Source organism: Tremella mesenterica (genome assembly GCF_000271645.1).
Source record: "Tremella mesenterica DSM 1558 unplaced genomic scaffold TREMEscaffold_2, whole genome shotgun sequence".
Classification (NCBI taxonomy): Eukaryota; Fungi; Basidiomycota; class Tremellomycetes; order Tremellales; family Tremellaceae; genus Tremella; species Tremella mesenterica.
The window spans coordinates 1,224,654-1,251,112 of NW_006711226.1; the positions used below are offsets into that span (position 1 = coordinate 1,224,654).

At 47.3% G+C, this 26,459-nt stretch overlaps 10 protein-coding genes across 10 annotated transcripts; 4 read left to right on the forward strand and 6 right to left on the reverse strand.

The window, feature by feature from the left end:
- Positions 1-26: 26 nt before the first annotated feature.
- Positions 27-2,389, reverse strand: TREMEDRAFT_60244 (uncharacterized protein; the record flags this gene model as incomplete). The annotated part of the gene is made up of 5 exons (XM_007002693.1): positions 27-1,371; positions 1,415-1,671; positions 1,715-1,782; positions 1,829-2,278; positions 2,329-2,389. 5 exons carry the CDS (start codon positions 2,387-2,389, stop codon positions 27-29), a joined length of 2,181 nt encoding a protein of 726 aa, XP_007002755.1.
- Positions 2,390-6,225: 3,836 nt separating this feature from the next.
- Positions 6,226-7,193, forward strand: TREMEDRAFT_56400 (uncharacterized protein). The gene has a single exon (XM_007002554.1). The coding sequence runs from the start codon at positions 6,272-6,274 to the stop codon at positions 6,458-6,460; it is 189 nt and encodes a 62-aa protein (XP_007002616.1). The 5' UTR covers positions 6,226-6,271; the 3' UTR covers positions 6,461-7,193.
- Positions 7,194-8,646: 1,453 nt separating this feature from the next.
- Positions 8,647-10,217, reverse strand: TREMEDRAFT_67694 (uncharacterized protein; the record flags this gene model as incomplete). Its single annotated transcript, XM_007002931.1, has 3 exons — positions 8,647-9,738; positions 9,940-10,003; positions 10,048-10,217. The coding sequence occupies 3 exons, from the start codon at positions 10,215-10,217 to the stop codon at positions 8,647-8,649; spliced, it is 1,326 nt and encodes a 441-aa protein (XP_007002993.1).
- A 308-nt stretch (positions 10,218-10,525) lies between these two features.
- Positions 10,526-12,032, forward strand: TREMEDRAFT_67695 (uncharacterized protein; the record flags this gene model as incomplete). The annotated part of the gene is made up of 4 exons (XM_007002932.1): positions 10,526-10,818; positions 11,039-11,173; positions 11,491-11,945; positions 12,010-12,032. 4 exons carry the CDS (start codon positions 10,526-10,528, stop codon positions 12,030-12,032), a joined length of 906 nt encoding a protein of 301 aa, XP_007002994.1.
- A 358-nt stretch (positions 12,033-12,390) lies between these two features.
- On the reverse strand, positions 12,391-14,288 carry TREMEDRAFT_60248 (uncharacterized protein; the record flags this gene model as incomplete). The annotated part of the gene is made up of 7 exons (XM_007002694.1): positions 12,391-13,133; positions 13,181-13,242; positions 13,284-13,355; positions 13,394-13,468; positions 13,516-13,722; positions 13,765-13,981; positions 14,225-14,288. The coding sequence occupies 7 exons, from the start codon at positions 14,286-14,288 to the stop codon at positions 12,391-12,393; spliced, it is 1,440 nt and encodes a 479-aa protein (XP_007002756.1).
- A 362-nt stretch (positions 14,289-14,650) lies between these two features.
- On the forward strand, positions 14,651-16,040 carry TREMEDRAFT_67696 (uncharacterized protein; the record flags this gene model as incomplete). Its single annotated transcript, XM_007002933.1, has 4 exons — positions 14,651-14,885; positions 15,100-15,256; positions 15,305-15,387; positions 15,490-16,040. 4 exons carry the CDS (start codon positions 14,651-14,653, stop codon positions 16,038-16,040), a joined length of 1,026 nt encoding a protein of 341 aa, XP_007002995.1.
- Positions 16,041-16,460: 420 nt separating this feature from the next.
- TREMEDRAFT_60250 (uncharacterized protein) lies at positions 16,461-17,737 on the reverse strand (the record flags this gene model as incomplete). Its single annotated transcript, XM_007002695.1, has 7 exons — positions 16,461-16,485; positions 16,527-16,753; positions 16,853-16,959; positions 17,010-17,169; positions 17,213-17,316; positions 17,376-17,429; positions 17,494-17,737. The coding sequence occupies 7 exons, from the start codon at positions 17,735-17,737 to the stop codon at positions 16,461-16,463; spliced, it is 921 nt and encodes a 306-aa protein (XP_007002757.1).
- Positions 17,738-18,079: 342 nt separating this feature from the next.
- TREMEDRAFT_67697 (uncharacterized protein) lies at positions 18,080-19,947 on the forward strand (the record flags this gene model as incomplete). The annotated part of the gene is given in 10 exon segments (XM_007002934.1): positions 18,080-18,107; positions 18,238-18,274; positions 18,325-18,407; positions 18,463-18,495; positions 18,546-18,593; positions 18,613-18,674; positions 18,721-18,851; positions 18,970-19,398; positions 19,464-19,669; positions 19,694-19,947. 10 exon segments carry the CDS (start codon positions 18,080-18,082, stop codon positions 19,945-19,947), a joined length of 1,311 nt encoding a protein of 436 aa, XP_007002996.1.
- A 557-nt stretch (positions 19,948-20,504) lies between these two features.
- Positions 20,505-21,998, reverse strand: TREMEDRAFT_60252 (uncharacterized protein; the record flags this gene model as incomplete). The annotated part of the gene is made up of 3 exons (XM_007002696.1): positions 20,505-21,106; positions 21,549-21,666; positions 21,801-21,998. 3 exons carry the CDS (start codon positions 21,996-21,998, stop codon positions 20,505-20,507), a joined length of 918 nt encoding a protein of 305 aa, XP_007002758.1.
- Positions 21,999-23,576: 1,578 nt separating this feature from the next.
- Positions 23,577-25,935, reverse strand: TREMEDRAFT_67699 (uncharacterized protein; the record flags this gene model as incomplete). Its single annotated transcript, XM_007002935.1, has 11 exons — positions 23,577-23,748; positions 23,791-23,850; positions 23,893-24,035; positions 24,083-24,296; positions 24,341-24,534; positions 24,605-24,860; positions 24,905-24,989; positions 25,036-25,053; positions 25,100-25,173; positions 25,226-25,327; positions 25,373-25,935. 11 exons carry the CDS (start codon positions 25,933-25,935, stop codon positions 23,577-23,579), a joined length of 1,881 nt encoding a protein of 626 aa, XP_007002997.1.
- Positions 25,936-26,459: the final 524 nt, after the last annotated feature.

A 26,459-nucleotide genomic window follows, 5' to 3' on the forward strand; every position in this document is an offset into this window, starting at 1 on the left:
CTGGTACAACATTAGCTAAGTACAACTCACTGCTGCGAACTTCCTCCCTGTTCCTCGTTCCCCGGTGCAGGACCACCCCCAGAACTACTCTCAGTAACCTTCGGTGCCACCGTCCGTCGGAGGGCTCGAGTCTCCTTCCATGCTGTGTTAAAGGCGAGAATGTGAGCGGAGTGGAGAGCAGGATCACGAGCGAGACTCAGACTAGGTGATTTCCACAACTGACGAAGTGCTCTAAGACAGTCTGCGGGAAGAGTTAGGATATCGAGGAAAGCACCATCCTGAGAACTGAGTCGAGCTGGTTGAGATGGTTTTAACCAGTCCAGCGTAGGGGGGAGCATATACTCAGTGGGGTTCAGGAGGTAGGGAGAGTCAAAGAGATTGCGGTAGAAGTCGCTCATGTCCGTTGTGAGCTCTCGGGAGACTCTAGCTAACTCAGTTCGCCCTAATGGCCCTATGTCGGAGGAGTTCACAAGGGTTGCCAGTGTCCGAGAGAGAGTATTCATTGCGGAGACCAACTTCACGCAATATTCGACGAGCTTCGCCGTATCTCGTCTATTGGCTTGTAATTGAGTGGTTAAACCAATAATGACGGAGCGAAAGGTGGCTAGCTGTTTGTCTTCCTCTGGTATCCGAGGGTCGATAGCGATAGTGGGGTGGTCGAGGGAAGGAGGGATTTCCTCTGGTAGCTGAGTACTTTCGTTTTCCACCACAGCCGGTTCGAACTGGACAGCTTTCTTCTTCTTGCCTTTCTCTTTCGAAGATTTCGGAGGAGCTTTCACAGGAGGTGCAGGAGTTGAGAGCCCAGAAGCAGGAGGAGCAGATGGTTGACGGCTTCGGGTCCCAAGGGCAGGAGGGAGACTTAGGGGAGACTCCTCTTGGGTTGACACAGGAGTAGGACGGCTCCTGGTGGAACGAGACGGACCGGCAGAAGGAGTAGCCGGGAGACGAGATGGGCCAGCCACAGGTGTTGAGGGCTGGAGGGAGGCAGAGGGAGCACGGCGAGGCGCGCGACGAGACGAACCTGCAGAAGGAGTAGCAGGGAGACGAGACGGTCCGGCCACGGGAGAGTTAGGCGGGCGACGGACGGCGGGTGACGGCGAGATGGGGCCGGGAGAGGAGAAGTTCGCCGAAGGAGAGCGCGAAGGATAGTCCCCGTCTTGGGCTGTGGGGAGACGGCGGCGAACAGCGGCGGACGGAGTGTAGGGGGGACCGAGGGGAGCAGAAGGTCTAGGAGGAATATCCCGAGCGGTGTTGGGGGGACAGAACGAGCAGGGGCCAGAAGTGCAAGAAGCACAACGGGACCCGCGATTATGAGGTTTGACCGGTCGTAGACACGGCCATTTCGCTCTCCCATACGTGATAATTTCACGGCTACTGATCAGCAGATGTATAAACTTCTAGGGAAGGAACCTACCGACATCTATCACACGACTCATCGATACTGGCGACCTCCCATCGCTCCCTTTCATCGATAAACAACTTCCATAGCCTATTCTGCTCTCGCAACGATGCCTTGCGAGCACTCCCTGGCTCGTTGGAAGGGGAGGGAAACAATTCAGCCTGTCCTGTAGAGGATCGAGGGGTCTCTTTGACCCGTTTCGCCGAAGGAGGAGTTACTTCGTCGTGGGCGGAAGGGGAACGGCGACGTTTCTCGGCTTTAATCTTTCTCGGCTTTACTCTCAGCCAGAGTATCCATCTTCGCCTGATACGCAACCCGTTTCTTCCCGAAAGAAGTCTGGAGCTGTACGCGGAATTCGGGAGACCCCTCATTATCACGAACAGCTACATGTCAGCACTTACGAGCAGGGTATATGACAAGGGGACATACGGCTTAACTTTTCCAACTCTGACACCCAAGTTTCTCTATCCTCAAACAGCGCCGGATCACCGAGATCAACACTGAGGATTTCCTCATCTTCATCGACCTCACCCATCTCATCATCATCATCTGCACCACCCGTCTCACCATCATCAACCAACACACCCGTCTCTTTGCCACAACGAACACCAACCACCTCCTCATCACCATCCATCTCTTCATCATCATCGTCGATTTCCACCACAGTAGCGGACTGACCCGAAGCTTGCAAAGGGCCAACAGGAGCAGGTCTGACCTCCTGTTGGCCAGAGGAGAGAGGGGTCGTAACCGCAGCAGGGGACGCGGGGGCAGAAGGAACTGCAGCGGAAGCTGCAGCAGCAGAAGGCGAGCCATCGGTGATGGCTAAGGCTCCAAAGCCCATAGACGACACTTGGCGGGGAGAGTTCCCCTGCTGAGCGACTAGGACAATCAGCGACAGAGTAGCTTATAGAGAGTACAAGTAGACTTACGGACAGCGGCGAAGCGATCTGCAAAAAATTTATGGGCGTTGAGCTCCGGACGAGAAGACATTTTGTTGAAATATATCAAATTGATACGTTTGGTAAGGTAAAGACTGGAAATCGATAGACGATGATAGTACGATTTAGGATTAGTCCTGGGAAAGAAGAAGAAGTGGGCCGAAGTACTGAGTATTTAGTATAACTGACATGGCTACTCGTCGTCAGGGCGCTGGTAACTTCGCATAACAAGGTGTCTCAGCAACAACAAACACCATGACGACGATCAAAATTCCCACGCTACGTGTCTCACATTCATATAAGTTAGGGATACGCTGACGAACGTCGACGAGGTTTGTTGTACCCCAAATCCTCTGTCTCACCTATAAGGTAACTACCACAGGGTAACAACAAGCAACCACGATGAACTTCGACGAAGTTTACTGTCCGTTTAACAACGAACCATGGTATCATCTACCAACAACTGTTATATGACCAATTGTGTTTCCTGTAACCTGCTGAGTGTCTTTTTCTTCATTACATGCATACAAAGCTCACGAGGACGTTCGCGCCTAAGGAGGGGGCGACTGTCACGAACTATGTCGTAACATCCCTGACAACCACCATCACCGACCCTCCTTTCACCATCACCGTCCTTCCTTTCACCACCACCAACCTCCACTCGAACCACTGAGACCAACTACGGCGAAGTTACGAGAACCAAGAGGGTATTTGTCACGATAACCCCGCCTAGCGGAGAACTACGGCGAAGTTAGGGGAAGGGAACCGAGGGAGAGCAGAACAGGGGAAGTTAGGCGAAGTTAGTCGAAGTGAGCGGAGTAGGATATCGGGGATAGGGCGAGGTACGGCAAGGTTGAACGAAAAGGTTGAACGAAGAGGACTGAGCGTGAGGCAGTGCAGGAGTTGAGGGACGTTCTATGAGAAGAGAGGAGTAGTATAGATAGTTTAGAGATCGCTGAACTTCTTCAGCGATCCTTGATTGTTGTCAGTAGCGAGCGATATATTCAGTAGCTACAACCACCGAGTTAAGGAGAGCTACCACCGAGCAGTTCGACGTACTACGGCGAGGTTAGCCGCAGTTATTCGACGATCACCTTATCACTTACCGCTCGACCTATTACTACGGCATAGTTAGCCGTAGTTCCCCTACGAGTACCCTGTCCTAGTGAGACATCGACGCCCCACTACGACGTAGTTAGCCGAGGTTTGTCGACCGTCGGTCAGAAGAGGAGAAGAAACGACGATTGTGACAATCGCCAATGTGAGAGACGACTTGTAAGCTTCTTAGATAGATGACTCATCTGCTTATTCATTCATTGCTAAGCAGATATTTCAGCAGGATAGGTTATTAGATAGATAAAGAGGTAGATAGAATGATAGAATGCATACTCTTTCTCTTCAATTGACTCTCTACATTGCAGACGTTTTCGGTACTGATCGATCGCGTCTTACAGCCAACCCCCCATGGCATCACCCCTTTCTTTTCCCCTGTTATCTCCATCTTTTCTTCACCTATGCAGGAGATATCTTCTGCAGATAAGGCAGGAGATACCCCTCTACCTCATGCAAGTTTCCAATTCATAGATTGAAGTGGCCCTGAGCTGCAAGCTTTGAATTTATCTCTGATTCAAGTGAGAATGCCACTTGATGTCGGTTTTTGAACCAGCTATGATCGCTACATGCATAAAAATGGCCTAAATGGGTCCAAGGGACTTTCTCTACTGGATCCAGGTGTTTCCAGAGCTCTCAGTGACCTATGGGGTGCAAGATCAGTGACTTTTGAGAAATGGAGGTTGGGAAAGGGAGTTGCCGGAGGGGAAAATCCGACCTGGGACTTCCCGTACACTGTACACATGATTAGAGTAGCCACTTTTGGATGAGAAGAGTGTGGTAAAACCCTTCTGGTACTTATCTTCTGACTTTCATCGTTACCTCCCCATCCGTCCTGAATTCGAAGTCATATCAACATCCATCAAGCAAGATAGGATAAAACAAGCAAGTGCCGAGCTCCGAGATTTTTGTCATATACTCAAGTGAGAGCCACTTCGGGCACACCCCTTTTCTAATCGGGGCACACCCCGCCACATTGCGTGGCCAGGAACACATAGGCCTCGGGGTTTCAGAGACTCCGACCACGTGACGGACATGAACTCGACGTGTCTGCTCACTACCAACCAGCCTGTCCTCACCACCGCTAACCTTTTTATCATCGTTGTATTAGTAAACTCACGCTCTTTTTCACACGCACGGTCCCTACTTGCCTCAAGGATCATTTTGATACTAGTTCCACTCTTTTACGATCAAATTTCATTGACTTTTCATCCTTTGCCTTCTCAACCTGTGCCCTCCATCAACTCGCTATAACTTTCTTGATATTAATCGTGGTATCTTCTAAGTCTCTCGATGCTGTTCTACTGGCCTCTGCGAGTCTTTTAGTACTTGTTTTATCATCAGAAGTGGAATTCTGACTTCGATAGGTCCCTTGTCATCATCATCACATGGTATAGCTATGTAACACTGACATTGGTGATGAAAGAGAAGAGTGAACCACAGCTCGCGGGGTTTCCAAAACCCCGAGGCCTATGTGTTCCTGGCCACGTGATGTGGCGGGGTGTGCCCCGATTAGAAAAGGGGTGTGCCCGAAGTGGCTCTCTACTCAAGTACTTAGCGAGTGAGAGGCAACAAGTGGTCTGTGCGGGCGTTTCCAATCGCATCAAGATTTGAATCTTTCATCCCATCAAAATTTTCTTCGTCTTTTCTTCTTCATTCTTTCGCGTTAGATATCGACTTCTGGCAGATATGTGGAGGCCCAGTGACGCAGGGGTCAAGAAGACAGCTCCGAAGAGGAAGAAGAAGACTCCTGTAGCAACGAAAGTGAGTGCCGGGATTCCTATTGGTGATTTACTGGCCTGTTAGTTGACTGGACAGAAGGAAAGGAAAGCAGATGATAAGAAAGGTGGACGACAGTCAGTGAGTATCAAACTCTCTTGTTCCTTGTCCGACTCGACGACCATTGAGCAGTCCGTCATCGACAGTAATCCCTCCCGTCTATGTTGGACAAACTTGTCAGTATGCCAGCGTGTTAAATCCCGACGTGAGATAAATTGTCAACTGATGTCGACGTGTCAGCCTTCATATTACTGACTCTCAGTCCATCAAGTTCCCCTCACGCATTAACAAAGATCCTCTTCCGATCGAAATTATCTCTCGCATCCTCCTCTTCTGCGACGACCCTACAGTCGCTCGATGCATTCGACTATCACAATCCGTCTTCCTCCCCGCTGGGAGAATCCTTTATCATCATGTCCACACCACCTTCCACGAGAACGTCCTTTCTGGAGCTCTGGCTCGACTTTTGACACCCGCACCCACCAGATCCAACCGACTACGTCGTAAACACCTGTTCTCCCCATTTTTACGACACATCACTATAACCGGTGATATACCTAGGTTCGTCGACTGCTATATGCCCTCTGTCGGATACCTTCAACCGGAGACCTTGTCCCTGGACTTCGATTCCTTGGGTTTGCAAGACATGTACGGTATCGATCTCTGCTGGCTTGACGCTATCGCATGCAAGAAGCTGGTCATACACAGGCCTAGGCATTATATGTGTTGGTTACCACCGTGCGACCCAGAAGCTCAAGACAGGATCGAGGAGATCGAGCTTCGACTGGATGGGCATGAAGCCTACGATTATGATTTTTACGATGCAACGATGATGGAAGATTGGGGTTTTGATGAATTATCGAACTTGACAAAGATCACTGTCATCGCCAAGAAATCAATCTACACCCCCCCAAAAGACCAGTTGGAGGATGAAGCTCACTCACTGGCCTACCCCGGCTTAGGTTCATATAAGCTTAGGAGGATCTACGATAGTCTTGTTCAACTTCTCGTCACGCTGGATCCTAAAGTTCAGGTAACTGTCGACATGCCATCAGTGTTATACGATCCCTCAGATGACAACGAAGTAGAAGTCGAGATGGTCGACTGCCCAGTTGATCTTTCTGGACGGCTATGGACAAGAGCAGGGGCAGAGAGGTTTTTATTTGGACGTGTATCACTCGACATGTTAGGGGTGGGCGTGCCGGAGAGGATGGCAAGGCTCACTCTACTCTAACGGCACCGCGAAGCAAATGGTGAGGTCAGAGTGGTGTAAGGGTGGTTCATACGGAGTGGGCAGACGGAGTTGTGTAGAGTAAGCCATGAAAAGGAAAAACCCAACGATGGATGGACAGACAAGCAAGACGGCAGAAAAACGGCATCGCCCAGCATCATGCGTAAGTGTAGAGGTGTACTTCGCCCTGCATGTTCGAATCGACCTGAACTTGAACCTCAGATCTCTCTTACTTTTACAATCTCTCTCACCATTGTGATGAACATCCTCTTCTCGACCACTGGTCACGTATGACCGGTCACGTCAAGCGCTATCATCAAGTCATGCCGAACCCCCTCATCATGATCACTCATGTCGTCGATTCTAGCCGAGGTAACACTCGACTGTTGAAGACAGTGCAAAAGTGAACTGGAACGGGTGGAGCGGATGAGCGGACATGTGGCCCTTGCGTACCGACATGGCTGACGAGACTTTTCTCCAACACGTCACACATTGTCACTTGTCACTTCACTTGTCTTGTCTTGTCTTTCCTCATCCTACTTATCGTTCACTCCTCCCCTGTTCTCACCCATACAAATCACGACAGCCATCGTCCATCCTTACACACCTGTACTCCTCTCCCTGTGCAACAATACCGCTTCCAGTCTTCCTCTCACTCTCGCCACTATCATCCGACACCTTCTCACCATCGTTCTCAAGTCAGCCACTCTCTCTCTCATTCTCATCTTCCTCTCCCCGCCTTGTCATTCTGTCTTCACCCATCATAATACATAGCAGAGTCTCTCTGATTCAACTGCATTGACTCACCACCCCTCTTCGACTACAAAGTCAATCAAGATCCCACATTATGGCGAGAAAACGTCGAGCCGCCGTGCCAAAGAAGGGCAAAGCGAAAGTACCGGGAAATAAGGAGAATCATGAGAAGAAGCGAGGGTCGAGGAACATGAAGAAAGAGGCTGTGAGTTCTGTCGATATGAGCCTTGATATGTTTGCCGGAATGTGACTGACTCTCAGCCTAATCCTTTTCTCGCACCCATCTTCCATGAACATATCATCTCTCATATTCTTTCATACTGCGACGACTCCACTCTAGCCAGGTGCGCTCGACTATCAAAGCAGACATTCATTACCGCGACCCGACTTCTTTACCAGAAGCTAAACATCAGCTACGACACATGCAGGGGACAAGAATGTCATGGGGAGCTTGACTGTCTGACTAACCCGCATGGACCTCTGTGGTTCTTACAATTGGGTCGTATCGGTCTGAATAATCATCTCCTATCCAACGAGCTATTTCATCGTCACCACGTAACTTCTTCTGTCAAAGAACTGTCCATTCACTTACCTCGAGCCCGAAAAAATCATCCTAGTCACCCCGACAACAATCGCTCCAAGCGACTGGCCTGTTTTCCTCTCGACAATCTGTCCTTCCACTGCGACTCACCTATGATGTGTCTTTCTCTGCCCGGTGTAGTGGCGTCCCTCTTGGATTTTGTCAGAACAAAGCGCCTGGATTTCATTTTGTCACCCTGTCAATCTTCACCCAGTGAAAAGTATCCCTGGTTTCATGGTCATTCCTACATAATACCTCTCACAATGGCGGGACTGATCGAATACGACCACCCGAGGGTACAGATCGGCAAAGATATAGAGGAAATAGTCTGGATGATGACCATCAATGACGGGTCCAGCGCTGAACACGAAATCTCAAAGTTGTGCTGGTCATTCAAGTTTGATATGAGAAGGGTGAAAAACAAATCGAGGCTGGTGACCATGATTAGTGGCCCGGCTACGTTGTGGATCGGTAGTGAAGTGATACTCTGTCGCACCCTACAGGAGCTCAGAACGGCGTGGCCCCGGGATATCGAGATGATTGTGGATCTGGGAGCTTTATACGATGAGATAGCTCAAAACGAGGGCTGTTCAATGTGGAAGGGATCCTTGCGCTCCAGAGAAGGCCTCAAGCAAATGGTCGCAGAGGCATACCGGAACGCGAGGGGAGAAGCTCACGCGGCCGCGGCTATGAAAAAAATGACAATCATCTGATCAGTGTGAATAGTATCGAGGGAACGCAAGTGTATGAGGGGGAGTGATGTTGATGTTCAATGGACTTTGTCACATACTGTAGTATACATCATCATGATTCACAAACAATATCACCAAACCATGCACACTATGTCTCTGTGCTTTTACTTTGTCTTTGCAGTCTCCCCCGCCTGTCCCATCTTGCTCATCTCAGTCTTATACCATTCCGTCCATCTACGCATCCCTTCTTCCAACCCTATGACAGGTTCGTATCCCAGCAACCTCCTAGCACGCTCGATGTCGTAGTACCGATTCTGACTAGCGATAGCCACTCTGAACTTTGTAAACCCCGCTTCACGTTCCATGAGTTTACTGTATATCTCCGCCAAAGCAGCGATGAGCATTCCGATCATGGTAGGAATGACGAATGGTGGTTTTGATAAATCCGCACCTAATTCCCTCCAAACTGTTCTCGCGAAATCCCAAAAGTAAGTCGGTTCTCCATTCGTGACGAAGAAAGCTTGACCTGCGATAGGACAACCACCTTGATCCAATTCATTAGCTTCGGAAGCGAATTGATCCATCCTATTACGCAAAACTGGACGTAAATCACTTTCTTCATCTTGACCACTTTCAAATTTCCTTGCTGCCATTAAATCTCTTTCGGTAGGTTCTGTGTTTGGTCCTAATGGTCTAGCTTCCGAAGTGGGTATACGATAACCTCCTAAGGATAAATCGATAGAAGGGATAGGATCACGGAAAGAAGAATAAGGATATGTGGTATCGAGTTTATCGATAGCTAATAAATGTGCATGAGCAGCATTGGCGACATAAGTGAATTCGTTTAAATTATTATTATCACCAATTTGAAATCTCGTTTGACCGTTTTTTATCACGTTGTAAAAACCTTGAATGACTTGTCTATCACCAGGTCCGAATAAACCTGCGGGTCGAATAGCACATGTTTTGAATTCTTTAGAATTGGCTGAGAGTACCATTTTTTCAGCTTGAACTTTGGTATGATTATATGCGTCAAGAGGTTTGATAGGGAAATCTAAACGTTCATCTGCTGAAGTTATATCGTGAATACCGTTATAAATGACACCTGCTGAAGATGTGTAAACGAGTTTTTTAACACCATGTTCGATACTTGCGTCGATGACATTACGAGTACCGATAACGTTGACTAGTTCGTATACTTGAGCACCTAGTCCATGGGCCGGTGAAGCGGTATGAATGATTGCCGTTGCGTTGGACTTGGGTTAGTGATGAGCCAAATCGTGCACGACGGGATCTTCATCTGGTCTCAATCATCAAAGAAACACGGGGAGAAAATCGGTGCGAGGGACTTCTGGGTACGACCATTCGGTTTCATATTGATTGGAAAAAAGTACAGGCGAAGAGAATGGGAGAGAAAGGGGGGAGAGGAGGGGGGGGGGAGGAAGAGGAACACCCACTTTTGTAATGGCATTCACAACATCCTCTTCTTTGGAAATATCACCAATGTAAAATGTCACGTTCCTACCTATCAGCAAACCCACTCTTATGACCTAAAGATCACTCACGTATCAAAATGTCTTTGAACCAAATCAAACACAGCCACTTGAGTTTCCCCACGTTCCAATAATTGTTCCACAATGTATCTTCCCAAAAACCCACAACCACCAATAACTAAATAAGATTCTCCCTTCGCTTTTGTGTCTTCTGCCGCAGCGGAAGAACGAGTTACCACCATTATTCCTTGATCTCTGGAATTTCACTTGAAACGGAATTGACGAAGTGAGATAGTAGTATGATGGTAGAGTGAGTGAGTTAAAGTACATGGACCCATCTTAAACTAAGGGTTCAACTCTCGTCCCATGGGGATTGTCCAAGTTATATGACGTGGCCTTACTGTGAGAATCCGTTATCACCTGTACCTGCACTGGAGTGTATTCCCACTTTCGCAATAACAACAAAACCATCTTTCAAAAGGAATAACAAATACGATCTAGAATACACAGAATAATAGAATACAAGAAGAAAAGAAGAAAAGAAGAAACAATGTCTTCTTCAGATTGGTGGACACAATCTTCTTCTCACGCTTTTCATACACCTGCACGACATCATCTTCCCTCTTCAAACTCAAACACAAACTCGGCTTTTTCCCCACAGACGAGGGCGAGGTTCGCTGGTGATGATCTCGATCCGGACGATGCTAAAGCTGCCGATGGGATAAAGTTCTTACCTACTTTTGCTAGTTCTCCAGCTGGCAAGTTAGTGATGGGTCAAACACCTACAAGTCCACCTGGGATGGGAGGAGGTAGACCTAGTCCTACTGCTCGGTTTTCAGATAGGTGAGTTTTGTGTGCTTTTTCTCAGTGTACATCCTTCACACACCTTATCATTCACTTGAGACGTATGTTCTCATATCTCTGGCTTTATACCCATACTTAATGTATCCACACTCTCCTCAACGATATGGATGGATGTATCTTGCTGCCGTCATCTTTAGAGTTTCAGATGAGAAGCGGTCTTGCAAGTATTTTGAAAACGTGGGAAAATCTAACAAAACAGTTCACCTAGAAATGCACCTACACCAGGTGCTAGGAGGTCACTTCCAGCCCCGATGGACGAGGATCTTCCACCCACCACCAGCCTTCGAGACGTGGCAGAATCACCTACAAAAGCCGTGGTACCCATTACGCAAGTGTGAGTTTCTCAGTCTCTGTACTTTCGTTGTCATGCACCTGAAACCTGATGATATCCACTATGATTGCCGGCACTCGCAGATCTCAAACCTTTCCCTCATCTCGAACTGAGCATTGATACCTCCATGTAGATTGTTATAATTCTTCTTTCAGTCGTGTTCCTATTGCCTTCCCTGTATCAGCTGCCCTTTTTGGCAAATTTCACGCTCCAGGAGAATGGAAGGACGTCTCAGCCAAAGAAAGAGGAGTGATTATCATCCCATATCTCTACAAATGTCACGGGTTTGACAGCGGAACATGGCACGCCCTAACCTCCAGTCTTCCCCCACCCCCTTCCCTCACCGCCACGCCGACTACCACCTCTCTCCATATCTTCGGTCCCCCTCCTTCAGCTCTTCCAGAACTCCAACCGTACCTGTCAGCCATAGGCGAGATCATCTCCTACGTCCCCGGACCCCAGGGGAGCAATTGGTTCACAGTCACTTATGCCTCTCCAACTTCCGCTGCCTACTGTCTTCGACGACATGGCGAAATTATCGGTGGACGATGGATGCTAGGCGTCAAAGTCGTTTCGTCATCTTCATCCTCTGGCTTCACTTCAAGTGGTATGGTACCCTGGTCTGAAGGACACCCAGGAGAGATGCAGCGCGAGTTGAGCGGAGGAATAGGAACACCTCTGAGACCGAAAGAAGGGAACATCTTGAGGGCCAAAACACCCGTTCAAACGAAGAGAGAGGATTACGCTTGGGATGAAGTGGATCAAGGACAAGGGAGTGTCATGGGTAAAATGGCGGAATGGCTCGTGAGTTGGTGTCAGTTATGATAGGCGATGAATAGCTGACAATCAGTTTGGTCGATGAGATCAGTACATCGTACTTGATGTAGAATGTGTAGGGAAGATGAAGATGGCCATATTGTACCAAAATCAATCACCAAATATCCATGCATCGTGTCTCTAGTACGCATGCTATGTACGGGTACTGTACGTGCATGTACGGCGAAGCGGTTTTCATGCATGATCGACGGATAACTGTCGAAGTGAGTGAGAAGATGGACGCAGGGGTCGCCAAGATCAGTAGTGAGGTGATGAGAACGAAAGACATGATAAGAAAGAGTGAATGATGCCATGATTTGAGGCTTTTGTTTGATTGCGCATGTTGAAGACTTGGAAAACTTGGAAGACTTGAATGTATACGTAAATAGTTGATGGGTCAAAAGTTAGTGCATTCTAGCTTCAGTCAGCTCGCTCAGTTGAGCACACTCACACCATGGTGTAGACTTGTGCCAGAAGTCACGCCCCCTGCTGTTCTCTAGCCCAGTGGGTGCACTTCTCATCTCGTGTGATTTTTTGCTCTTTGAACTACTACTCGCCTGTCCACTTTGACTCGAACCTAAATCGTCCATGCTAGGACTATCACTCTCCTGCGTAGGTGCTCGAGTTCCCATCCTGGAAGGAGGTACAAAAGGTTCCGAGTTGGCGTTGAGCAAGCTGAGAATTCCACGCTCTCGCTGAAAAATGTTTGAATCACTTTCGTGTGCAAAGGGGTCGAAATGAGCTCGAGGGGCTGTCTGAGGGGGTGTTGGGATTTGAGGCTGGAGTTGACTCATGGAGTGAGGAGTTGGAATGAAGCGACGGGTCACGAGTGAGCGTCCACCGAGGGATAGACCATTGGCGTTGAGAAGAGCAGCGGCCGATACGGGATGTTCAAACTGGATGATGACTTCGAGATTGTCGGTGGGAAGGATAGTGACACGAGCTATGGGTCCGAAATTGGCGAAGATTTCACGGATGCAATTGGCGGAGGGGAAGTATGTGCGATCCTGAACGGTCAGTAAAGTGTTGAATTGTTTACAATACCTCACCAGATTTTCCACTACCACAGAGCAGTCTACGGCCGGTTCTCGGCGGATGGGCGTGCTTGGCGGATGCACAACGCGATTTGACATCGAACCGTACGGGCCTATTTGATGAGTGTGAGAGCTGTGTTCGAAAACAAGTATGACTTACTGGAAGTGAAATGCTTAGCTTCCCTCTGAACCAATGCCCACGAAACGTCAATCTTGAATCCACTGTTCTCAACATTGATTCTTCGGCTCCAACAACCACTCACTCTATCATTCTGCCATGCATCGCATTCATGGCTGCATTAGCCTCGGCGTGCGTGGACATGAGCACAAAGCCCCTGCCAGTCAGCTCGCGTGGTCGACTCGAGAAACTTACCTCCTACGTCCCAGACCATCGAGTTGAGAAAGGAGCGCCGAGTGCTCTACCATGCCATTGGAGCTGAAGAGGTTCCTGAACTGTAATCTGTCGTCAGGACCGTCACGAGGTGTTAGACTTACTGAGTGAGGTCGAGTGGAAGACCCATAACATATAGGTTACGAGGTAACGGGCCATGCTGCAGCATCTGGCGATCGAGAGCATCGGCGGAAGCGGAAGAAAAGTGAGATAAAGATGGAGGAGTCAAGGGGAATGCCGGGGGTAGAGAGCCAGATAGGACAGGATTGGGGGTGTTAAGCATTGGCTCTGCGGGAGCTTTCGTAAGGATGCTGCCAGTGAGACAATGTCAGTGTATGAAAGAAGAGCCTTACATTCCGCTGTCGGCCAAGGTGCTTTGGAGCCTGAGACAAAGCTCAAGGTCTTCTTCGGTCCCCACCCAGATTTGTGCCCACTGGAGTTCTTGAGGTGGAGGATTAGGATGGCATTTGACGCCAAGAACGCGGACTGGTGTAAGTGCGAGAAGAATTGAAAGGGAGGGGAGAAATTTACCTCCATTGGAGAAGAAAGTGCTCAAGCTATCAGGTGTGACTGCGTGTCAGCACTCATGGGGAGATCATGTGTGTGCGTTGAAAGTTGGCGAAGGAGGGGGACATTTTGGCACCGGACTTCCTGGGGGATGTCGTTCAGGCACCAGTGGATGGAAGTGGTGTGGGAGAGGATGAGATGCATGAGCGGACTTGTTCATTACGATGAGAAATATCATGATTGGGAAAAGAGGTGTGGTAAATTCGCCGGTCCACCTTGAATGTGATGTGGTGGAGAAGGACTTACTACTACTGTGCAAACCGTACAAGCGGATCTCATGTACACTTCTCCTCTGCTGAGGCTGCTCCATCTTGGAGAGGTTTTATACAACTGTACTTACAAGGAGGAGGATCTATGGAGAGTAAGGACAGATGAGGGGATGGAAGGGAGGATAGGAGATTTGAGAGAAAGAAGAAAGGTGGAAGAGAGAAGAAGGAATGTCGGCTGACACTAAAGTAGTAGTTTGTAAAATCAGTCGCCAAAGTGGAGGCCGTGTGATCGAAATCGTTCCCCAGCTGTCCAGAGGCCAGAGGATGACGAAACTCCTTTGTTGTCCCCATCAAAACCATGATCCATGACTCACTAGCCACGAGCTCACCATCAAGAGGTTGATCATTCTTCTCCCCAACAGGCATGCTGTAACGGTGACTCTTCTTCGTCTGACATTCCGTCATGTCAGAGCCAAAACCTATCCCTCCACCAAGATATCCGGGACTGATCTTGACTTCATGTCTGGAAGATAACCCTGCTCCGCATACCCTCAAACTCTTGGAGAAGTTATGTAAAAATTATATCGGCTCTGACGAAGTTTTCTCCGTCACCTACTCTCCCCTCCTCTGTCCAGAAGGGAAGAATTACCTTTATACGTTGAAGCCCTATTGGTGGGAAGTTGAACCAGGTCATTGGGGTGAGTGAGTCTGCAAGGCATGCACGGACTCCTATACTTCTCCCCTCAACTTCTTCCCACAATTCTCTCCTAAACATGTCTTACTACGATATGGGTCGTAGCTAGTAGCTATGTCGGATCAGGCTGACTTATAGAACATCGGGATGGAAGACGAAACCCATGTGAGCTTTCATCTCGAATAAGTAACAAATTAGGACATTGGTTGACATGGAAGATTGCGAGCTTCCTCAGGGTCAGAATCAACTACAAAAAGCCAGTATGGCCATTCACACTCTTGCTCTAGGTTCAAAGTATCTTCCTTATCTGGCGGATCAATGTTCAAAACAAGCTGAAAATCTACTCCGATACTTCTTCATCAATCACGATACTCGGTGAGTCAAAGTTTTTCATACTCCTTGCAATCGATCATTGATTAATAGTATGTTACCTGAGATTCTATATGCTCAATGTAATCCATCCTCTTCACCACTTAGAGGAGATCAAGCTTTCGTCATTGCCGTAAGTCCTCCTTGACAGATATCAATGTCGTTGATTGATAATTGATGATAGATTCGCTATCTCCTACTTGTTTCCTCCACCTTGACTTTCCTCACTATACCACAAGAATTATTGGACGACCTCAAAACCTGGTTTCGAAATCATCTAGACTGGATGGCCACGTCGGAACAAGGAGCTATGGCACGTGCTTATGGCAATAATATCACTATCTGGTATCACGCTTTAGTCGCTACACATTTATCATTGGTCAATCCCCCAGAAGCAGCGGTGTACTCTCTCACTGCTCTACAAGAGATACATGCTCGTCATACTACACCTGAAAGTTTCTTTTCTCGTGAAGTGAGTAGAACACGACCGAGGCATTACACTTTATTCACTTTAGAACCTGTATTTTTACTTTCGTCACAAACTGGTAAAATCCCTCCGGATAATGTATACGGATACTTGAGAGATCTGGTGGAGTATGCTAGACATGTCATGGGAAGTCCAATTGAGATAGAAGTCGATGACGATCCTCGTTATTTTGCCAAGCTCGAATGGTTCGAAACCATGTTGAAACGTTGGAGTGGTCAGTCGAAGAAAACAGAAGAGCCAGATGGGACACAATGGGATGGAGGATGGAACCAATTTGCTCGATTACTATGGGGATTCATCTGATCGGTATGTATAATGATACGATGCATTCCCAGATGTATCTCTACTCTACAATGAATATTGTTTGGAAAGCTCATTCTTCGTCATCTCCTATATAATCGGGCAAAGGACTCGGTTTGACCACGGGTCGTCGTGTTTTGGTAGGTCGAGATTTGATGTGAGATCGAGAATGACTCGGTATGAAATAGTATTCGGAATGGATGGTGTTCACGGGATAATCTGTTGAGTCGGATGGGACAACAGGGATCGCGTCGTGAGAGCGAGGTTTGTAGATGAGAACAATAATGACACCGACAATGCACAGGATGAGGAATAAGATGCATTTTCTTCGACCGGTGTTGGCTTGGTATCTGATCGTCAGTTACACACCTTGTATCACTTCACACACAAATTCTCATTTCAGAAGCGATATCAACACGAGATTTAGAAAATTGCTTGAGAGACGAGGCTGTGTATAGATCAGGGCAAAGGGGGCGACTCTGCACTCACCTTTGAGCAGTCTTCAGCTCCTCAACCGCGCCCGTCAGCTCTCGAGCTGTGGTCTGCACGTTGTATTCCACACTGTCTAACACAGTTCCTTGAGCCACAACGAGATTTCCGAGATCGCGGAATAAATCGGCCAGTTCAGAGATGCTCGATGCTATTTGGGTGATTTCTTTGGTACGTTTATCAATGTCGATATCGACTGCTACTTGGGATTGTGATTGCATTTGAGACTGATATTTAGCATGACTTCCACCCACCAAACTGTGGCGCAGGCATGGATGCCACAAGGTAAGGTGAATGTCGGGGTTCACGTAGACCACTTCACTCACGGCTTCTTCGTCTTCCTTTAACTCATCTATCCCTTCCGATCCATGTAGCTTTATCGCTCCGCTCGCAGCTAAGATATCCTTATTTTTGATAGCATGACCTTGTAGTTCTACCCATTAGCTCATCTTCCTGAAGCAAGTACGACAGCTTTAGGCTTACTCTGCATATACACCCTCTGTTTCTTCCTGAACTGTCCACTGGCATCCTGTACCTTTTGTGCTAATCCTCTTTGTACATTCTTAGCAGTGAGAGTTTCCACCCTACTTTTCTTCCTGGATGGTACAATCGTCCCTATCAGAGAAGAACACTTTCTAAAGTCCTTCTCATCAGCCTTCCTTACTGAAACGCACACAAGGACTCACTCTGGTGATTTCACTCGTTTGACGTTCGATTTCTCTTTCTTCCGCCGTCCGATCAGTGAAGCCAGGTAAAACGTGTTTTGCATGCAGCTTGTCCAACTGGGCGACTCAATCATCAGTCATCTTTCTCCTTGCTGGAGTATACACTAAATGAAAAACTACATACTCTTAGGTTTCAATCTTGACAAGATTTCCTCTACTTCTTCTGATATGTCAAACCCTGTCGAGTCAGTCAATGAGCATAGTAGAAGAAGATGTAAAGAATCACCATCTTGGAGGTAAACCCGAACGACCATCTTGTCCATCCATCAAACCCTGCTCTTCATCGGCAACATCCAGAGTCTCGCCATATTGCCGACCTTTGCCCTTACGTCGACTGGAATAAGGTATTGAACTATCTCTGATGGACAAGTAGAAAAGTGTCCGAGATCGTGTCACCGGCTGGACCACGGGAGTAGAGGAAGGAGAGTTGAAGGGGATGAATGCCGATGAAGAGGAACCTGGTGATGAAGGATATGGAAAGGACATTTCATCGTCGTTGCTGTTTATTCTTGAGTAGAAGAGGGGTTTTGTATGAGAGGGGGAGTGTGGTGAAGGAGCGGAACCAAACCCACGTGGCGAAGATGAGAGATGACGAAGTGATGCTTGCTACTTTGGTTGGACGCTTTCAAGCTGTCTAGTCCAACGTAATCTACTTTATATATCCCCCTCTGGGCTCTGTCTCATCGTGCAACAACACGTTGGCTCCTGTCACACTCTAAGATAATACTCTACATCCAAGTATAAGAACAGAAAAGCCCTGTGGGTCGGATCCAGTGGCAAATAATATAGCAACGCGCAACTGAGCTTTGATCGATTTCAATCGTCACCATGAACCACGGATACGATGATGATGAGGGTGAGTCAAACTTCTCTTCTATTCTGGTGGTCGAATCTCACACTGGCAGAAGATTATAACTTTCCCCCAATGCCGACTATGCGTGGGAGAGGTGCAGGGAGTATTTTCAATCAGTTGTTGGGGGGACAAGGTATGAATTGGGGTAGATATATGGCGCCTCCACCAGAGTGAGTTACAAATTTATTCAAAAGTAAACAGATCGTTCGTTGATACATAGTGCTTTCGACGAATATTATCGGGCGTACTCGGTAGCTGTCATGTCTCAAAGAGACAGAATAGAGCTGTTATACGGTGGCAAAAGTACGTATACAGTACTGATACTTCGTGTCTTGAGGCTGAGGCTGACGTGGAATAGTTATCATGCCAGCTTCTGCGCTTGCTAAGCTTTGTGAGATCCTCTTCTACGTTTGTTCAGAAGGATGACACTGATTTCGGAAGCTTCTTTGGATATACCAGGACCATGGACTTTTCAACTTCGTAATCCTCGTAATCCTAATGAATTGAGGACACATGCCCGGTGTACTCGAATTCATTGCCGACGAGGGGAATGTACATCTGCCAGCATGGGTAAGTTTCGAGTTGTGTCATATAAAGGTTTAATATTGATTTTCAGATGATGAAAACCCTTCAACTAGAAGAGGGCGATCCGATTCGTTTGACTGGGGCCTCACTACCAAAGGGAAAGCTCGTCAAACTTCAGGCTCAGTCTACGGATTTCCTTCAAGTATCAGATCCGCGAGCTGTGTATGTCGATCTTTCCTTCCACAAAAATGACCTTTCACATTCTCACAGATGCACACAGATTCTAGCGTCATTAAACACATTCCGAAATTTAGTAAATGAAGCAGCGTTAACTTCTCAGACTCGAATCTGCATTACGTTTTTATTCCACTCTTACCAAAGGCGACATCATCGAAATCACGTACAACTCTCTCATTTTCGAATTTGCAGTACTCGAAACTCAACCCGAAGGTTCGGGAATATCCGTCATCGATACCGATTTAGAAGTTGATTTCGCCACTCCCCTCGGATATGTCGAACCTCCACGTGCCGCCCCGGTGCCTATACCTACCATGGCTGAGAAGTTGAAGATAGACTTGAATCATACTACTTCAGCTAGTAGTAGTCGACCTGCGAGTTCTCTAGGGGGTACGGCCGGTAGTGGGGACTCTACACCAAGGGAAAGTTTCACCGGTGTGGGTCAAAGTTTGAGTGGGAAACGAATCAAGGGAAAAGGTTTAACGAAGAAAATTGAAGAAGCTGAATCAAGTTCGAAACTTAGTCGGAATGGGTTAGTCATTTTCTCTTAATTTCATCAAAGCTCGCCTGTTTTTTGGGATGGAGCTGATGTAACAGTGGTGCAAAAATTATAACCCCCGATTCATTGAACGATACCGATCGTAAAGTCCCCGCTGCATTGTTACTTCCCGCTGGCAAATTCTTTTTTGGTTACAAATACGTACCTTTCGATGCTTCCAAAGCACCCAAACCAAAGGTTCCCGAACCAGAACCCGCCCAAGCGTTCAGTGGTGCCGGTCAAAGTCTACGGAACAAAGGAAAACGTAAAGCCGAAGAAACAATATCAGACGGACCAAGCGTTGGGGAATCATCAAATTCTGCACCCAAAGATGAAAAACCTGATCCTTGGGCTAATCTAGGTTCGGGAAATCAACTTCGATCAGTAAAGACGACCAATCAAGTTCCATCTTCTGTCACTCCGAATAAAACACAGACTACACGATCTCAAGTCGATCCGATCGTTGTGGACGACGACGACGACTTTATGTATGATGGACAAGATTGGGACGAACATGAAGTGATCGATGTGGATTCTGACTGAGGCGTAAGTGGCGCGAGGAGGTTGTACTGTATGATCGTCAACTCGTCGTGGGGGTGATGTATTGTAAGAGTGTACGTCGTATCCACGACATCGACGAAGTCTGGATTCATATGCGTTAGACCATTGATGCATGAGATTAGACAAAAGTGGAAGATTGACATTGGATTGGCATGCACGACAGGACAGTGATAGAAACTATATTGAAGAGAGAGAGAGAGAATAAATGACACTAATAGAGATCGTCCTCCTTTTTTGACTAAATTTTCACATGTTACTTTCAACGGTTACGTCTTTCCAATCTTTTCTTCTTATCGTCATCGTACCATCGTACCATCGTGTCATCGTGTGAGAAGTCGAAGTTCGTCGTAACCCGGATCAAGAACAATGCTTGGATCTTCGATTGTCGGTCGGTTGAGAGATCGTAGCTGCCAGAAATAGAACACAATTTATATTCCACAAAGTGCACGGTAGGTAGTTTGAGTTTTTCGATACGAAATGACAAATATAGAGATATGGATTGGAAGAAGAAGAAAGTTTACGATAAGATGAAATTATTATTAACACCTCAAACGTCTTTCATATGCTTCCCAAGCGGCTTTTCTATATTCTTCCGCTACTTCAGCTTCTTTCCCTTTAACAGCGTAAATCCCTCTTCCGACAATGATGACATCGCAACCAGAATCAAAAATAACTTGATGTGGTGTTCTGTATTGTTGTCCCAAAGTATCACCACCTTTTGATAATTGTACACCTGGAGTTAAGATTAAATAATCTTCCATTTCTTTATCTCCTCCATATCCATTCCCATTTCCATTGACATTCACATTTCCATGTCCATGTCCGTTGACCATTCCATTGACTTTTTGTATTTTTGATACGGGAGAAGGAATATCTACCCTGTTCATAGCGATGAATCCAACTACGAAACCTCTGCCAGCTTGACGTGCCATTTGAACAGCTTCGGTTGTATATTGTCCAGTTGCTAGATTACCTTTACTACTCATTTCGGCTAACAAAAGAAGACCTCGACCTAGAGGTTGACCGACGGAAGAAAGACCGGAAATGATACCCGGTCCCGGTAGTGGATGAGCGTTTGTGAGATCTGCCCAGGAAGAAATACGATGTAATCCTGCGGAATATTGAAGTGTGACTGTGTTACCTATTGATCAGATCTGTAATTCTCTGCTTCATACTTTCTTTTCATATCCGTTTCTTCTTTCCACAAATTGTGTTCAAATACTTATTCATAAGAATAAGGTAAGCCTTATGGATGATTACGTAGGTAGACTAGAAAGGTGAAGCATGTTTTGTGACATGACGAAATGCGGTACATTTGTGACCCATGCGGATATCTAGACCAGGGGCGAGGGCGTGTCTCAGATGAACGCCCGAAGAGACGCCCTGGGCGATGACGGTGGACGTGCGGATTCTAAGGGAATATGTGAAACATTGAGCGGCAAAGAAAGTATGCGGGGAGATTCCCCATCAGTGAGTGAGAGATGTGAACCCAGCTTCGGGGTCATATCATCTGGGATGAGAAAGAAAGTGAAATGGAAGGATGCAAGGATGGATGATAGGATTGAAGGGAAAGATGAACTCACCTATATCGGCAAATTTACGATCTTCAAAGATTATAAAATCCATTTGTTGAGATAACCTGACTAATTCTTTGGCGAAATCCAATGTAAAATCTTGTATGATATCACAATGTGTCTTCATCTATCAGTTTTCTCTTCTCTTCTCTACACATAGATTGTATTCCGAGCTCACATGTTGATAAAGTTGACAACAAGAGAAGAATGAAGAATGTAGCATGATGAATGATGAGTAGAGTAGAAAGTGAAATGACTCACCTTGACACAACATACTTTTGTACCTACGGAACGTACGATATCCAATACTTCTTTCACCGTAGTAACATCCACACTAACAGCCAAATTACTTTTCTTCCTTTCCATAATCTCCAACAATCTCCTAGCTGTGGGATTAGGATGTAATTTGGCTCTTTCGGCGTATGTTTTGATTGTTGTCGGATGCATTTTTCCCGTCATGTCCAATAATATCGAATATCACTAATGGTATTCTTGAAGTAAAAGAAGTCGTTCAAATACTTTTCGACAATACTCGCGAAAGTCGTTAGAAAGATGTGGTATTTAGATTTACTGGGATTGATAAAGTGAACAACTACGTTTTGGTGGGAGAAAAAAGGTTGATATATCCAAATTCGGACCGAAGTGAGTCGAATAAGATTGATAAGGTTGACGTGGATCACACCTTTTGACACAGTGAGGCAAAGTAAAGCACAGCACCAGTACAGCGTACAGCGTACAGCGTACAGTGGCGACTGCAAGTATGACAGAGACAGAGACAGCAGGTCGGGAGTATGGGAAATTGGTGGAAGCGAAAAACGGGAAATGTTTTGATTTACGCCCTAGAGGTTGATCAGTTGATCGCCCCGAGATGGCAAGAAAAAGGCTTTGAAATGAATGTATTGGAAAACTCTGAGAAAAAATGCCCCTTTTTTTTCTACTTCCCCAAGACGCGTTTCGACCGCGGACCGACGACCGAGGGATGAATGATTACACGTGAATAGATTCCAATACCAAAGTACCTTTAGAGACTCACTCTTTATTCCGGTTCCACACTTGTAACACTTGACAAAATAATAACGATCAAGTGAGATTTGGTGAGGTTTTGAGGGAAATGTTCTTGATCGGAATGTTTGACAAAGGAAAGAAAAAAAAGGTCCAGACTCGGTGTAGAATGATAGGACTCTTTCGGACTTTTGAATGATATAATGGAAACTCCGAAGGTTCTTCAAGGAATCCCGAAGGTTGGATCAAGTTTTGACCTGTTACTGTAGGGAAAGAACCACGTTTTGAAAAGATCGTCGTTTTTTGTGTGTCAAAACGTCGTTCGGATCCTCAAAATCGTCAGGTCCTAAGCGTCAGGAACGAAGAAAGGGAGGATCGAATAAGGTCCCAGTTTTTGAAAGAAAATCATGCGATCGAGGGGATTTGTGGGGCCTGAAGATGAAATGATCTACGTACCTACACGATACAGTCACCAAAGAGAAGAGAAGAGTGACCTTTACTGCGTGTCTGCATATCTTGATGCTGCGTGCGTAGTTAGGTGGGGAGATTGACACGAGTACAAGTCTCATACAATACAATACAATGACTCCCAAGAATGTGGTTAGAGTGGGGGGGAGATGAGTAAGTGGGGGATTGGGGATAAGCAAAACACGTCATCTTTTCACCGTTCACCGAGAGCTAGACACCGATACACCGATACACCGAGTTGCGGATCGTGTATCGCGGACAGTTGATCTTCGGCATCTTGGATCTTCGACGTCCCTCTAGGTGACAGGTCATCGTCATATCATGACACTATATCATCCTTCTCGTTTCCGCGTTTAGGCGTCGTTGGCTTGTTTGTAAGTGGGACATGACGTTGGTGGGGGAAAGATTTCTCGATACAGGCAGCGGATCGGAGGTGGGGGGCTCGGCGAGGAGCATCTCTCATCGTACAAGTCGTATCACTTTCTGGTCACTGTCCAGTGAAGACAAGGGTTCAGCAGGAAGTTACATCAATTGTGACAGTTACTACAAACGATACAACAACAGAAATTACAACTTTGCCTCCAACCTCGGTCTACTCGTATCGGTCCAGATATCTTTCCCCCACACTTCCTCTAAAGCCTCTTCGATAGTCCCCACAAACACGAAGTCCATTTCATCCTTTACGCTCTCCGGTAAATCCGCCATCACCTCTCTCAGATTCTTTTTCGGGAGGATGATCCTTCTTATCAGCTCCACCATTGACACCAAGATTACGACTCACTTTCTGATGCCCGCTCGATGAGCACCGAGAACTTTCTCCTTGATTCCCCCGACCGGTGTCCTATCCATCAGCAACACATCGAGGCTAGCACGAGACACTTACACTGCACCACGAAGAGTAATCTCGCCAGTCACTGCGGTAGTGGAAGGGACAACACGTCCCGTGAGGAGACTAGCAATAGCCAGAACCATTCCAATACCCGCACTGGGTCCGTCTTTCTTCACTGAGCCGGCGGGAAGGTGAAGCTACTCCGTCAGCGAGAAATCGGTCATTTGCGGTATAAATGACTTACGTGGATATCGTGAGATTTGTATGGATCCGTATCCCCTAACAAAATACCAAGAGAGGCGGAATGACTTTTCACCCATGTCAAACCCAGTTGAGCGGATTCGGATATTACACCTCCCAAACTTCCAGTCAAGACGAGTTGTCCATTACCACCCGGGACCAAGGTAGTCTCTATCAACATGATACCGCCCGTACCGGAAGCTTGCCACGCTAAACCACTGACCGTCAGCTGTGCAGTTTGTGTGGGAGACGAAGTAATCACGTTACCACCCCTGGTCGATGCGTTTCTTCTCGGACGTCCGGGTCAAAGTGTGCAACGCCCAAAATCGTATCGACGTCATTCGAGGTTACTTCGGGATTGTAGGGACTATGGGTTGATTGTCGAGCTGTGGAGTATTCCACCGCTTTGGTCCGACAAATCCTACTGATCTCACGCTCCAATGACCTCACTCCTGCCTGGAGCGTCAGTCATTATCTCTGTACTGATACGACTCGCTGGTATGGAGCTGGAGGAGACGTCACTCACCTCGAAGGTAAACTCAGTGATGACTTTTTCAATGACTCCATCACCCATTTGTACACCTACTGCCAATAATCCGTTCTCTTTCACCTGCTTCGGAAGTAAGAATCTTTTGGCTATGGCGAGTTTCTCAGAAGTCACATAGCCAGAACATGTGATCGTCTCGCATCTGTCCAGAAGAGGCGGGGAGATGGTGTCCAGAGTATTGGCAGTGGCGATGAACATGCATTGACTTAGATCGATAGGGACATCGCCGAGGTAGCTAGACGCATCAATCAAGGTCGTACGGATTTTTGAGTGACTTACTGATCGTGGAACGACCAGTTTTGAGCAGGGTCAAGGGCTTCGAGTAGGGCGGCCGAAGGGTCACCATGGAAGTTGGATGTGCCAACTGCAGATTCAGCTGTGTCGACTGGGGTTTTGGTGACCGCACTTGCCTTTATCAAGTTCATCAACTATATGATGTCAGCACCCTTGCACAAACAGCATACTCGAGCTCACGCAAGATGACAGGGTTGGCCACGCCGACCTTGCGCAAGCCTTGTACGAGTAATCCGGGTAAAGCACCGATGTATCTACGATATGAGCCAGACATCCGAATAATTTGAGAACTGGGTCATAACTCACGTCCGTCTATGACCTCTGATTTCCGCTTCATCCCTTACTCCACCCAAGGAAATGCGGTGAAGTTTCCTACCCAGCGACGTTGCCAACGAGCGAGCGATGGAACTGTCAGGTTAGCTCGAGCAAAAACAAATGAAGATTTTGACTAACGTTTTCCCCACACCTGGCGGACCCACCAACAACAAAATCGGCCCCTTGTCTCTATACACGTCCTTGGTGAGGATATCATCCATGGGCGTCTGAGTCTCCTCCAGGGCCTTACGTTCGTCTTTCGGGATGAGCTCGAGTAGGTCTCCGGCTGTGGACGCGTCGAACGCAGCATTCTGTACAGCTTGATGAGTCGTTTTGGTAGTCTTCTTCTCTTGCAGCTTCGCAGCCGCCTCTTCCTCGAAGAGTTTGCGTTTCAGTTGATAGACAGCAAGATATTCGACAACCCGACGCTTGACCTTTTCTAATCCTTCATGCTCGTCGTCCAGTATACTCCTCGCCTTCGCTAGATCGAGATCGTGGGGGGTCTCTGTCACTTTCTTCCAAGGAAGGGAAAGCAGCCATTCGATATAAGTCTTTCCTACACCATATTCGGCGGATTGAGGGGGGATCTTCGACAGTCTCTTCAGTTCTCGGGTGATAGCTTGACCAGCCGAGGAAGAAATCTCACTTAATCGACGCTGGAAAAGAGAATCAAGAGGTTGTAAATCTTCTGGAAGGCCCATAGTTGAAGGCTCGAGTGGTCGGCGTATCAGAGCTCTAGAGCGGGATATAGTGGCGGGAGTCGATGTCAGAAGGGGTTTGGTAGTAGTCGGTGGTGTTGATCCACGATCGGATGCAAACTTCGATAGTATCGTATACACCTTTGCGCATCTTTCTTGGACATCTGGCACTCCCAGCAGTTCTGCACGGACATCCCAATCGATCTGTAGGACACTGACTAGAAGGTCGGCCAAAAGGGTCGGAGGGATGGGTTTGATCTTTTCGTGAAGTTGTGGCGGGAGAAGAGCAGTTGCAAGGGGGACGAGGTCAACATTCTCTGAGATGTGCAGATCGGAGACAGGCAGAGAGTATGTGGAGATGGGTAAAGGCAGAGGGGGAAGGATAGAGAGAACCGGGGGAAGAGATCGAGGAAGGCGTATCCGAGCCTTACGAGGTCAGCTTGGAAAAAAGTCTTGATATGCGGCAAAGATGTGACTGACGATACCCTCAAGGATTATATTGAATGTATCTGGTGGACTCGCAACTT